The sequence below is a fragment of the Ranitomeya variabilis genome, chromosome 4 (genome assembly GCF_051348905.1).
Source record: "Ranitomeya variabilis isolate aRanVar5 chromosome 4, aRanVar5.hap1, whole genome shotgun sequence".
Classification (NCBI taxonomy): domain Eukaryota; kingdom Metazoa; phylum Chordata; class Amphibia; order Anura; family Dendrobatidae; genus Ranitomeya; species Ranitomeya variabilis.
In genome coordinates, this window is record NC_135235.1 from 589,457,282 (window position 1) to 589,469,886 (window position 12,605).

A 12,605-nucleotide genomic window follows, 5' to 3' on the forward strand; every position below is an offset into this window, starting at 1 on the left:
CAAGTTTGTGAATAAAGAGAACTTTTTTCACTGATTCGGTGAAGCTGGACATTTTCTTCTCATGGATTCTACACACCCAGACAGTGGGTCCGTGCTCCTGAAATTCAGCTTATGCATCACGGGTGAGCTGGTTTATATTCCTTCTTTCAAAATTCCTTATCCTCCCCTTCTGTGGGTGCTGCATTCAGGGATCTTCTGCTCCAGTGACCTTTGGTGTGCATGCTGATGGGGTACTTTTTCATTCCTGCCACGAAGAGCAGGTTTTGCTGTAGTAAAAAAAGCCCTGTCTGAACTTAACCTATGGGTGTGAGTGAAACATCGTACTGCACTCTGATATCACCCTAGTGCAGTACAATTCCTGTTGATGCTGGCAGCAAAGGAGAGAACTTACTCCTCCACAGTTGTGCTCTGCTCCTGTTATGCAAGGTGATCAGAGCACCGAGTCTCCTGCTCACAGCAGAGGTTAGTTAGCATATGGCATCAGATGCTATATACTAGTGTGGTATCAGCCTTTGGGAAGGTGCCCACTTTTTTCTGGCTAAAGGTAGCTTCACACTAAGCGACGCTGCAGTGATATAGACAACAATGCCGATCGCTGCAGCGTCGCTGGAGAGCTGTCACACAGACAGCTCTCCAGCGACCAACGATGCTGAAGCCCCGGGTAAACATCAGGTTGCTAAGCGCAGGGCCGCGCTTAGTAACCCGATGTTTACCCTGGTTACCAGTGTAAAATAACAAACAGTACATACTCACCTTCACTTCCCTGCACTGACTGAGTGCCGGCCCTAACAGCAGAGCGGTGACGTCACAGCTGTGCTTTGCTTTTACTTTACGGCCGGCGCTCAGTCAGTGCAGGAAGCGGACGGTGAGGGACGTGTGACAGACATCAGAAGGTGAGTATGTACTGGTTTTTTTTTTTTTTTACTTTTACGCTGATAACCAGGGTAAACATCAGGTTACTAAGCGCAGCCCTGCGCTTAGTAACCCGATATTTACCCTGGTTACCATTGTAAAACATCGCTGGCATCGTTGCTTTGGCTGTCAAACACAACGATACACGGCAATCTGACGACCAAATAAAGTTCTGAACTTTCCTAAACGACCAGCGACATCACAGCAGGATCCTGATCGCTGCTGCCTGTCAAACTCAACGATATCGCTAGCCAGGATGCTGCAACGTCACGGATCGCTAGCGATATCGTTTAGTGTGAAGGTACCTTTAGTTGTCTCCTCATTCAAAGTGTACCTAAATCTTAATGTTATATTTAAATACTAAACTGGAAAGTTAGTATCGAAGTGTGGAAAACATTACAAATCCATCACCGCTCCTGGTTCTGACAGCTGCCCTTTCCCAAAATGGCTGGGATCTGCAGCATGGAAGGGGGAGACAGGATTTTATTTAACCCCCTCATCATCTAGATGAACTTGTTTCTCAAATGCAATGATTTGCAAGCTGTGCAACATGTCACCCAGTGTGCACATTGTTGCTGCTTAAATAGTATTTTAGGTACATAGAACAAATGTATTAATCTTCTGTGCAGAGAATGTTTGTCTAACTGTAAACTATTCCTTTGCATTGATCAGCCTAGATTGTCCTGTGTAAAAGGGCATTAGTCTAATGGAGAGCACAGAAAGTCAGTTACTCACCGATAACGGTGTTTCTCAGAGCCCATGACAGCACTACCAGAGAGGGGATCTGCCCTTCAGGGACAGGAAACCTACAGGATAAAAGGGCAGTACCTCTCCCCTGCATCAGTTTTGTTTACAGAGCATCGGAGGTCCTCCAGGTTAGTCACAACAACAAAAGAAATATACAATTTTACGTATCTCTTGGGCTACGTTCACATTTGCGGTCGTCGCCGCCGCATGCGTCATGCGCCCCTATATTTAACATGGGGGCGCATGGACATGCGTCGCACTTGCGGTTTGCGCCGCATGAGTCCCTGCGGCGTCCGGGTGCAGAGGACGCAGCAAGTTGCATTTTTGCTGCGTCCAAAATCAATGAAAAAAAGGACGCATGCGGCGCAAAACGCAGCGTTGTGCGTGCGGTTTGCTGCGTTTTTGTTTGCGGTGTGCGTTGCGGCGCCGACGCTGCGGCGCACAACGCAAATGTGAACGTAGCATTATTAAGTAAACACCGTGTCTATATGGAAAACCACTTCACACAAAATAATGTGCTCACTGCACACGTGATGAGGGGGGGGGGGGATAAGCAGGTGCTGTCATGGGCTCTGAAAAACACCGTTATCGGTGAGTAACTATGACTTTCTCAGTCGCCCATGACAGCACTGCCAGAGAGAATTTCAGAGATATTGCTTAGGGAGGGACCACAGCCTGTAGAACCCTTCTTCCGAAGGTCAGGTCAGATGAAGAGGCTAGCTCTAAGCGGTAGTGTCTGAAAAAGGTTGAAGGTGATGACCAGGTGGCCGCTTTACAGATTTGATCTAATGGTACCTCCGACCTTTCGGCCCAGGAGGTCGCCATAGCCCTCGTAGAGTGGGCTTTCAGTCCCTCTGGAACAGCGTTTCCAGTGGATGAGTACGCCAAGGCTATTGCGTCTGTCACCCATCGAGCAATAGTGCCTTTAGAAGCTTTGAGTCCTTTCCTAGGCCCCTGGAAGCAGATAAAAAGAGACCCTTCCTTCCTATGCTGCTGGGTGATTTTAAGGTATTGGGCTAGACACCTTTTCACATCTAGTGTGTGGAATTTCTCTTCCTTATTTCTAGGGTCTGGACAAAAAGAAGGAAGTATTATTTCCTGAGATCTATGAAATGAGGATGCAACTTTTGGCAAATAGGCAGGGTCTGTTTTTAGTATCTATCATCCAGGATTTGTGTAAATGGATGGTTTGCGGATAGGGCTTGGAGGTCACTTATTCTACGGGCCGAAGTCAGGGCTATTAGGAGGGCCGTTTTAAGTGAAAGAATCTTAAGAGGGAGTGATTCTAAAGGCTCGAACGGGGATTCTGTTAGGGCTGACAATACTAAGTTCAAATCCCAGGATGGTAACCTCCGTATAGTTACGGGTTTAGACCTTGCGGCTGCTCTGACGAATCGTACTACCCAAGGGTTGGCTGCTATGTTTTCGCAGTATAATGCTCCTAGAGCTGCTATTTGTACCTTTAATGTACTTACTGAAAGGCCTAGGTCTAACCCTTTTTTGTAAAAACTCTAGTATTTCAGTGATTGGGACCCCGTCCTGCAATCTTACCCCCGAGGATGATAGAAATTTTTTCCAGGTTTTACCGTAAATTTTTGTAGTCACAGGTTTCCTACTTTTCATTAAAGTGGACACTAGTTTGTCAGAAAAACCTCTCCCTCAATAGTGACCTCTCAAATACCATGCTGTCAGATGTAAATTCTCTGACTGAGGGTGGAACACCGGTCCCTGAGACAGGAGGTCCGGAAGGACCCAGGGATCGGTGATCGATAGCATCCTCAGCCATGAGAACCAGGCTCTCCTGGGCCAGAAGGGGGGCTATTAGCATAAGACTGGATCTGTCCTGCCTGACCTTCCGCAGGACTGCTGGAATGAGAATGGTGGGGGGAAAAGCGTACGCCAGTGTTTGTGTCCAGGGAATTGTGAATGCATCCACAGCCTGAGGGTTCCCCCCGGGATCTAGGGAGCAGAAGGCTTCCACCTTCCTGTTGTGAGAGTTGGCAAAGAGGTTTATCACAGGGACTCCCCATAGATCTGTGATTTTGTTGAAAATCCCCTGATTTAGAGACCACTCTCCCTGTCTTAATTGGGTACGACTCAAGAAGTCCGCTTTCTGGTTTTCTACTCCCTTTATGTGTAGGGCCGATAGGGAAAGAAAGTTGTTTTGAACCAGGCTGAAAATTTCGGAGGTGGTTCTCATTAATGTTTGGGATCTGGTTCCCCCCTGGTGGTTTAAGTAAGCTACCACTACTCTGTTGTCTGAGAATACTCGGACATGGTGACTTTGCAACTCGTTTAGAAAGTACAGTAAGGCATGCTTTACCGCTCTCAGTTCTTTTTGATTTGAGGAGGACACTAGCTCCTGATTTGTCCATAACCCCTGAGTGATTCTGTTGTCCAGGTGAGCCCCCCACCCTGTGGGACTTGCGTCCGTAGTGACTATCTGAGATGTCTCTATCACCCAAGGAACTCCCCTTGACAAGTTGCTGGGATTTAACCACCAGGCTAGGGAACGAATAGTAGGCAAATCTAGAGTCATGCGACCTTCTAATCGCCCTCCCAGTAGTTTCTGGTTTTTTAAGACGTCCCACTGGAGGGGTCTTGTGTGGAGTTGCGCCCACTGAACTGCTGGAAGGCAAGCAGAGAGGGACCCCAGTAGTGACATCGCCTTCCTTAGAGTCATGGTAGGGTTCGTACGTGCTTGTGACATTAAGTGAATTATTTTTTGTCGTGTGGCAGGAGACACATTTGAGAATTTGAGTCTAAGATGAGACCCAAAAATTCTTGAACCCTGGCTGGTTCCAGCTTCGACTTTTGGAGGTTCACTAACCACCCCAATTTTTTAAAAAAAAATGTCTATGACTCTGTCGCGTTGCTGGCAGCAGAGTTCGGCCGAATTGCTCACAATCAAAAAATCGTCTAGATATGGAATAATCAAGACATTTTCCTCCCTCAGATGCGCCATCATCTCTGCTATCAGCTTGGTGAAGACGAGAGGGGCAATTGATATACCGAATGGGAGAGCCTTGTATTGGTATTCCTTTGTCTGTCCTTTCATGACTACCGCTAGTCTGAGGAATTTCTGAGAAGTCTTGTGGATGGGGACGTGATAATATGCATCGCTGAGATCTAGAACTATCATAAAACAGTTTGGAAACAGATTTTTTATCGTTGACTTTATTGACTCCATTTTGAACCTCTGGTTTTTTACATAGGTGTTCAACTTCCGTAAGTTTATTATGGTTCGGAAGGTTCCGTCTGGTTTGGGCACCAGAAACAATGGAGAATAAAATCCCATTCCCCTCTCTAGAGGGGGGACCTCTTGGATGACAGATTTGTTTAGTAGTTTTATGATTTCTAGCTCCAGGGCTTCTTGCTGAAGGGGAGACGACCTCAGCGGTGTTACCACATAGTTCCTTGGGGGTAAGGATAGAAAGTTTATGCGAAGCCCTTCCCGTATTAGATTTATAATCCAAGGGCTGGACGAAACTTTCTCCCAGGCCGGGAGGAATTGGGATAATCTCCCTCCCACCCTGGGAGAGATGTCACTTGGAGGGGGTTTTTTTATCGCGAGGGGAGTTACCAAAGAGGAACCCTCTATCCTTTCTTCTCCCGTCATCCCATCGGGTTTGTTCTCTTGGTGGTCTCCTTTTAAAGAATTTTCTGTTCCGAAAGGGCCGCTTATTATATGTTGGGGCGAGGATAGGAAACCCTTTCTTTTTATCACCCGCTTTTTGCAGGATATCATCCAGAGTTTCTCCAAAGAGGAATTTGCCCTCACACGGAATGGAACAAAGTTTCTGTTTAGTTTGCAAGTCCCCTGGCCAGGTTTTCAGCCACAAGGTTCTACGTGCTGCATTTGAAAGGGCTGCGGATTTAGATGTTAGTTTAAGTGAGTCAGCCGAAGAATCCGCCAGGAATGCCGCAGCTCCCCTAATCATAGGGATAGACTCTAAGATTTTATTTCTCGGGACCCCATCTCTGAGCTGTTTTTCTAGGTTATCAACCCAGATCATTTCACTCACAGCGTCGCCCCTGAACCGGAAGTTCCACTACTACTTCCGGTGCGGCGCCATCTTGGATTTCGGCGTTTCTCACAGCAGGATGAAGCCCCAAGCTCCCATCAGAGCGGCGGCTGCGCTTCCCCCTGCACACACTACCGGACCTCTCAGTCGGAGCTGTGGCGGCTTCGGATACCGGACCAGCCGTGGCAGGGGCGTCCCCGCCGCCAGAAGTCGGACTGGCGGGCCCCGGTCCTCGTCGGTCGGGTCTTCACGCAGGTACCGTCCAAGGAGGTTCCCCGTCAGGGACAGGAAACCAAACTGATGCAGGGGAGAGGTACCGCCCTTTTATCCTGTAGGTTTCCTGTCCCTGAAGGGCAGATCCCCTCTCTCTGGTAGTGCTGTCATGGGCGACTGAGAAAATGGGTCTATAAGGAGGGAAGCACCTGAAGATGAGATGTGCCGGATAGAAGCTCTGCTGATTTATGCTAATAAAAACTGCAGACACTCACATGTTCTGTGTACACAGAAAGCTGCTAATCCATATGGAATACTACATGCCTGTAGGATTGCTAGTCCGATAATATCTGCTGATGATTTAATCGGAACTATAGCAAGGGCCCCAGGAACTGATACATCACTGCAATCAGTCTCTACTGTGCTGCTGTCATTAACGGTAAAATCCTAATGATCCCTTCAAAAAACTGCACCATTTGTTTAAAAAAAAAAAGTCTAAATCCATCTGTTGTCCTTATGCTGGTAGTAGTACCTCTAGCCTCATAATATGCAATATAACAGCAAGCAGAGCTCCTAAGTAGTAATGCAAGTAAAATATTAAAGGTCCCCCCCCCCCTCTCTCCTACACCAAATCTGTGTATGTACACACATTATGTTAATGGGAATCTGTCACCTAATTTTGGCCCTATAAGCTGCAGCCACCGCCATCGGGGGCTTATAAGCCCCCCAACATGTAACCTGAAAAATAAGTTAGATTATCACCCAGGGGCGGTCCCAGTTCGGGTCCAATGGGCATCGCAGGTCCAGCGCCTCCCATCTTCATACGATCTCGTCGTCCTCCTAGCTTCCTGTCGTGGCTCCTACGCAGGCGTACTGATTTGCCCTGTTGAGGGCAGTGTAAAGTACTGCAGTGCGCAGGCGTCGGGAAAGGTCAGAGAGGCCCAGCACACTGCAGTACTTTGCTCTGCCCTCAACAGGGCAAATCAGTACGCCTGCGCAGAAAGCAAAGAGGATGTCATTGTATGAAGATGGGAGGCCCCAGACCGCCCCTGGGTGAGTATAATCTACAGAATGCTCCCCTGATGGCGGTGACCGAAGCCTATATATGAAATGAGGTGACAGATTCCCTTTAATCTACTCCCCTATCTCTATTGGCACCCAACTCTGGTCTGCTCTTCTTCTCCATAATGTCTGCAGTAAATACTTAAATGTGTGTGCTCACACACACTACATACTTAAGCACAAATTTAGCTTAAACCCCCCCCCCCCCCCCCCCCCCAGAGAATGATCCTGTTGCAGTTCAGCGTGTGACCAGCAGATGTCAGTGAAGGAGCAATGTTTGCAGTCCTTGATTAAATCTTGCCGGAAAACTGATCTAAGACCCCAAAGCTCATAAATACAGGGGGGCACTTTAGTCTACCGCTTTAGTTGACATTTAGCTCAAAGGCTAAAGGCTCATCCTCCACACTGGCATTTATTATCAAGGAAGGAAAAAAATATGTAACTGGGGATTTTACCTGCGATATGAGGAAAATGAATAGTCTCCTACACTGTGGCCCATCCAGGATCACATGAATCCCTAAAGTCACAGCTAGAGCTGCAGCAACACATCTGCCTATACATTGTTATGCTTCCCCCTGGTGGTTGTGGGCTATATCGCAATCTGCTGTCCATTACATAAGTGGATCTAGAAACATGGGTCCCCTAAATCCAGAGCAGGGTATGTGCCCACCTAGCGGACTCCACCCCTACTTATACATGCACTAAGCATTGTGATCTGCAGAGTTCTGGTTCCAGCTGGCAGTATGCAGAAGTGTAAGGGTATGTGCACACGTTGCAGATTTCCTGCAGATCTACAAGTGATTTACAGTACAGTGTAAATCAATAGAAAAAAAAAAAATGCTGTGCTGATGGTGTGGAAAAACCTGCATAGAAAACGCAGCAGATTCAAAAAAGGACCATGTCACTTCTTTGTGCAGATCTGCTGTGTTTCTGCACCCATTCTATAATAGAAATCAGCAGGGGTAAAAAAAAAAGGAAGAAATCTGCACAAAAATCTGCAATGTGTGTGCAGCTTGGGATGTGACTGGCGTAGTCACTATGAACTACATCAAAACAGGAGACAATCTTATAATTTATTTTTATTTTTTATAAAGGATTTTTTTGTTTTTAATATTTGAAGTGGATTCTAAAAAGGTAAGGCACTAAGAAAACCCGAGCAAGCCAGACATGACTGTAGTAAAACCACGCTCCTGCCAAGTTTCACCAGTGATGGGGTGGGAGAGTCCCCACTGGGGATATTGTTAGTACTTTACTAAAGATTTACTCCAGTCACTCACAGATCTGTCTACACAAGAATGCTGAGGGCAGACACTGAACAAGCAGGAGGCCCCCTGCTGGATCGGTGTCTGCACAGCACACACCAGCTGCCCTGCATTGTGGACCCTGCCAGCTGCAGAGGATATTTCAGGCAGATTTGGATGTGACTGGAGTAAGACAGGATGATGTCTCCAATCAGTACTTTATAGTCAGACTTAACCCGTTAATAACTAGGGCGCTGTTCCAGTGTTTATCTTCTAGAGTAACTGATTCAAATTAATATATTAAATCTCTGGTACATTATAAAGCTCATTATTTCACAAAGGCGCAGACTCCTGGAGATGACGTGCAGGAAGGGGTCCGCAGAATCACCTGGTGGGACGTAGACCCTCTGCATTTTACGATGGAGGCTTGAAGAAGCCAGTCCTTCTGAAGTACCTGACGAGGAAGGGAACGGACACGACGGTGATGCTGATCCGTACCGGGGCAAACAGTTTATGAACGGCATACGCCAGCACGAAGGTACTGGTGCCGGACGCCAGCTTGGACTGGACCACAGCTTCACTGAAGCCCACTTTAAGAAGCAGCGACGGGACATCCAGACCGCTGAGGAGGAAGAAACACACGGTAAATGCACAAGGAAAGACAAGTGACAACTAGTATGAAGCTACCGCTGTCTCTGGGAAAGTTGGGTGACACCATTTCCCATGAAGAGCTTAGGAGCCCAGTTATACAGAGTGTGGTTTCCTCACTGCACAATTCCAGACTCAGAAAGAGACAAATGTGATCGGCTATTCCACACAGCTTTCCTAGATTCCTGAATAGCAGACATGTAACCTGGTTATACAATGGAAAGCTGGGAGGTAAGATGGACACAAGCCCTCATGTGAGGTCACCCAGCTTTACCAGACTCCTGAACAGGAGATAAAGCACTTCATAAGAAGGCATTTACCATTTTGCCCTATAGGAAAGTTGGGTGATTACTAGTTCTCCTATACGATGGGCTGTCACTCAGCTTTCCTAAATTCCACAGCAGGAAAGCTTCCTCACCATACAATATTACAGCATGCAGTAACTAGACAGGTTTTTCAGGACTCCGGTAAAGCTGAGTGACGCTCATTAAAGATAATCCCACGTTTCCAAAGTCCTAGATGGCAAATCTATATCTAGTGCATGACATGGGAAAAGCATGAGATATATTTATATAATTCGGCACTAGGAAGGCTGGGTGCCACTGTAATTAACACGCTGCTATCCAGCTTTCCTAATTTCCTGAATGGCAAGGTTCTTTCCATTACACACCACTAGCCAGAGGAGCATAACTTCAATCTGTCTCAAGTAGAAAATAACAAATCTACAATCATCTTATTACTGTTCTACCTGGTAAACGCTGGGTGATGCCCATCATGGCGGCTCGCACAGGAGAACGTCACCCAGCTTTTCTGACTGGATATGGAAAGACACAGAGCACAGATCTTTCCAGAGGAGATAACACATCACTTGCCCTTCAGTGGTCTTGGAAAGCTGGGTGACAACTCAGGAGCTATAATAGCGCCATATTGTCACAGTTTTCCCAGAAAGTTCTAATTTTCAGCACCGAATGTTCATCGTACACATGGATTGGCGCCTTGTAGATGCCCGGCGTGCCCATACAGGCAGGGCAGAGTGTCCTCCTCACCTGGAGACCAGTGCATAGAATATTCCCAGCGACACCAGTGAAATCCCAACGTGGAAGGCCACCGCCACTCCGCCGTACTCCGTGAAGACCCGCTTCAGCTGCTGCGCCCTGCTTAGCTTCTGCCCATCGTCACCCGCAGAGACGCCGGCCGGCTCCCCGCTGCCCTGCACACAGAGGAAGAGAGCGAAATGGCAGAACTGCTGGGCTTAGCGCCCACACAGCCCGGGGCACATTACACCCACCTGAGCCGCGTACGTCCGCACACTCATGGCTGCGAGCTGCGGCAGGGGGCAGACAGCGGGAGGCCGCAGAGCCCCGACCTCCCGTACACACCGCAGCCGGGCAGCCCCCAAGCACAGGCCGCGGAGTGCAGGCCGCAGCACCGGGCCCCGGCGGAGGAGGAGGTGTCCCGGGAGAAGCAGCATTACCGGCAGCAGCAGGCCCCTCACACAGCGCCGAGCACAGCCCCGGCCTTATCACTGGCGCCCAGAGCGCGGGAGCCGCCTCCCCGCCAGCGCTGATAACATCAGTGGACGCGGCTACAGTGGAGCAGTGCTGCGCCTGCGCGGGGGGGATGTCACCGGAGGGGCGGAGCCTTCATCCAGTGTGGCGCAGATAGCAGAGTTGTGCTGTGCTGTGGCTGCTGCATGCTGGGGGCTGCGCAGAGAAGGCGTGATGTCATTGAGTGGGGGCTGCACAGAGAAGGCGTGATGTCATTGAGTGGGGGCTGCGCAGAGAAGGCGTGATGGCATTGAGTGGGGCTGCGCAGAGAAGGGGTGCTGTCATTGAGTGGGGCTGCGCAGAGAAGGGGTGCTGTCATTGAGTGGGGCTGCGCAGACAAGGGGTGCTGTCATTGAGTGGGGCTGCGCAGAGAAGGCGTGATGTCATTGAGTGGGGGCTGCGCAGAGAAGGGGTGATGTCATTGAGTGGGGGCTGCGCAGAGAAGGGGTGATGGCATTGAGTGGGGCTGCGCAGAGAAGGGGTGATGTCATTGAGTGGGGCTGCGCAGAGAAGGGGTGATGTCATTGAGTGGGGCTGCGCAGAGAAGGCGTGATGGCATTGAGTGGGGATGTGCAGAGAAGGGGTGATGTCATTGAGTGGGGGCTGCGCAGAGAAGGGGTGATGTCATTGAGTGGGGGCTGCGCAGAGAAGGTGTGATGTCATTGAGTGGGGCTGCGCAGCGAAGGCGTGATGTCATTGAGTGGGGCTGCACAGAGAAGGGGTGATGTCATTGAGTGGGGCTGCGCAGAGAAGGGGTGATGTCATTGAGTGGGGGCTGCGCAGCGAAGGCGTGATGTCATTGAGTGGGGCTGCGCAGAGAAGGGGTGATGTCATTGAGTGGGGGCTGCGCAGAGAAGGGGTGATGTCATTGAGTGGGGGCTGCGCAGCGAAGGCGTGATGTCATTGAGTGGGGCTGCGCAGAGAAGGAGTGATGTCATTGAGTGGGGGCTGCGCAGAGAAGGGGTGATGTCATTGAGTGGGGGCTGCGTAGAGAAGGGGTGATGTCATTGAGTGGGGCTGCGCAGAGAAGGGGTGATGTCATTGAGTGGTGGCTGCGCAGAGAAGGGGTGATGTCATTGAGTGGGGGCTGCGCAGAGAAGGGGTAATGTCATTGAGTGGGGGCTGCGCAGAGAAGGGGTGATGTCATTGAGTGGGGCTGCGCAGAGAAGGGGTGATGTCATTGAGTGGGGGCTGCGCAGAGAAGGCGTGATGTTATTGAGTGGGGCTGCGCAGAGAAGGGGTGATGTCATTGAGTGGGGGCTGCGCAGAGAAGGGGTGATGTCATTGAGTGGGGCTGCGCAGCAAAGGCGTGATGTCATTGAGTGGGGCTGCGCAGAGAAGGGGTGATGTCATTGAGTGGGGCTGCGCAGAGAAGGGGTGATGTCATTGAGTGGGGCTGCGCAGAGAAGGGGTGATCTCATTGAGTGGGGGCTGCGCAGAGAAGGGGTGATGTCATTGAGTGGGGGCTGCGCAGCGAAGGCGTGATGTCATTGAGTGGGGCTGCGCAGAGAAGGGGTGATGTCATTGAGTGGGGCTGCGCAGAGAAGGCGTGATGTCATTGAGTGGGGCTGCGCAGAGAAGGGGTGATGTCATTGAGTGGGGGCTGCGCAGAGAAGGGGTGATGTCATTGAGTGGGGGCTGCGCAGCGAAGGCGTGATGTCATTGAGTGGGGCTGCGCAGAGAAGGGGTGATGTCATTGAGTGGGGCTGCGCAGAGAAGGCGTGATGTCATTGAGTGGGGCTGCGCAGAGAAGGCGTGATGTCATTGAGTGGGGGCTGCGCAGAGAAGGCGTGATGGCATTGAGTGGGGGCTGCACAGAGAAGGCGTGATGTCATTGAGTGGGGGCTGCGCAGAGAAGGCGTGATGTCATTGAGTGGGGCTGCACAGAGAAGGCGTGATGTCATTGAGTGGGGCTGCACAGAGAAGGCGTGATGTCATTGAGTGGGGCTGCGCAGAGAAGGCGTGATGGCATTGAGTGGGGCTGCGCAGAGAAGGGGTGATGGCATTGAGTGGTGGCTGCGCAGAGAAGGGGTGATGTCATTGAGTGGGGGCTGCGCAGAGAAGGGGTGATGTCATTGAGTGGGGGCTGCGCAGAGAAGGGGTGATGTCATTGAGTGGGGCTGCGCAGAGAAGGGGTGATGTCATTGAGTGGGGCTGCGCAGAGAAGGGGTGATGGCATTGAGTGGGGCTGCGCAGAGAAGGCGTGATGG

At 50.2% G+C, this 12,605-nt stretch overlaps 1 protein-coding gene across 1 annotated transcript; it reads right to left on the reverse strand.

Annotated features, from left to right (window-relative positions):
- Window positions 1-8,031: 8,031 nt before the first annotated feature.
- On the reverse strand, window positions 8,032-10,444 carry FAM210B (family with sequence similarity 210 member B). Its single transcript, XM_077253163.1, has 3 exons — window positions 10,137-10,444; window positions 9,895-10,058; window positions 8,032-8,822 (listed from the first exon to the last, which is right to left on the reverse strand). The coding sequence occupies exons 1-3, from the start codon at window positions 10,317-10,319 to the stop codon at window positions 8,615-8,617; spliced, it is 555 nt and encodes a 184-aa protein (XP_077109278.1). The 5' UTR covers window positions 10,320-10,444; the 3' UTR covers window positions 8,032-8,614.
- Between the last annotated feature and the right edge of the window lie 2,161 nt (window positions 10,445-12,605).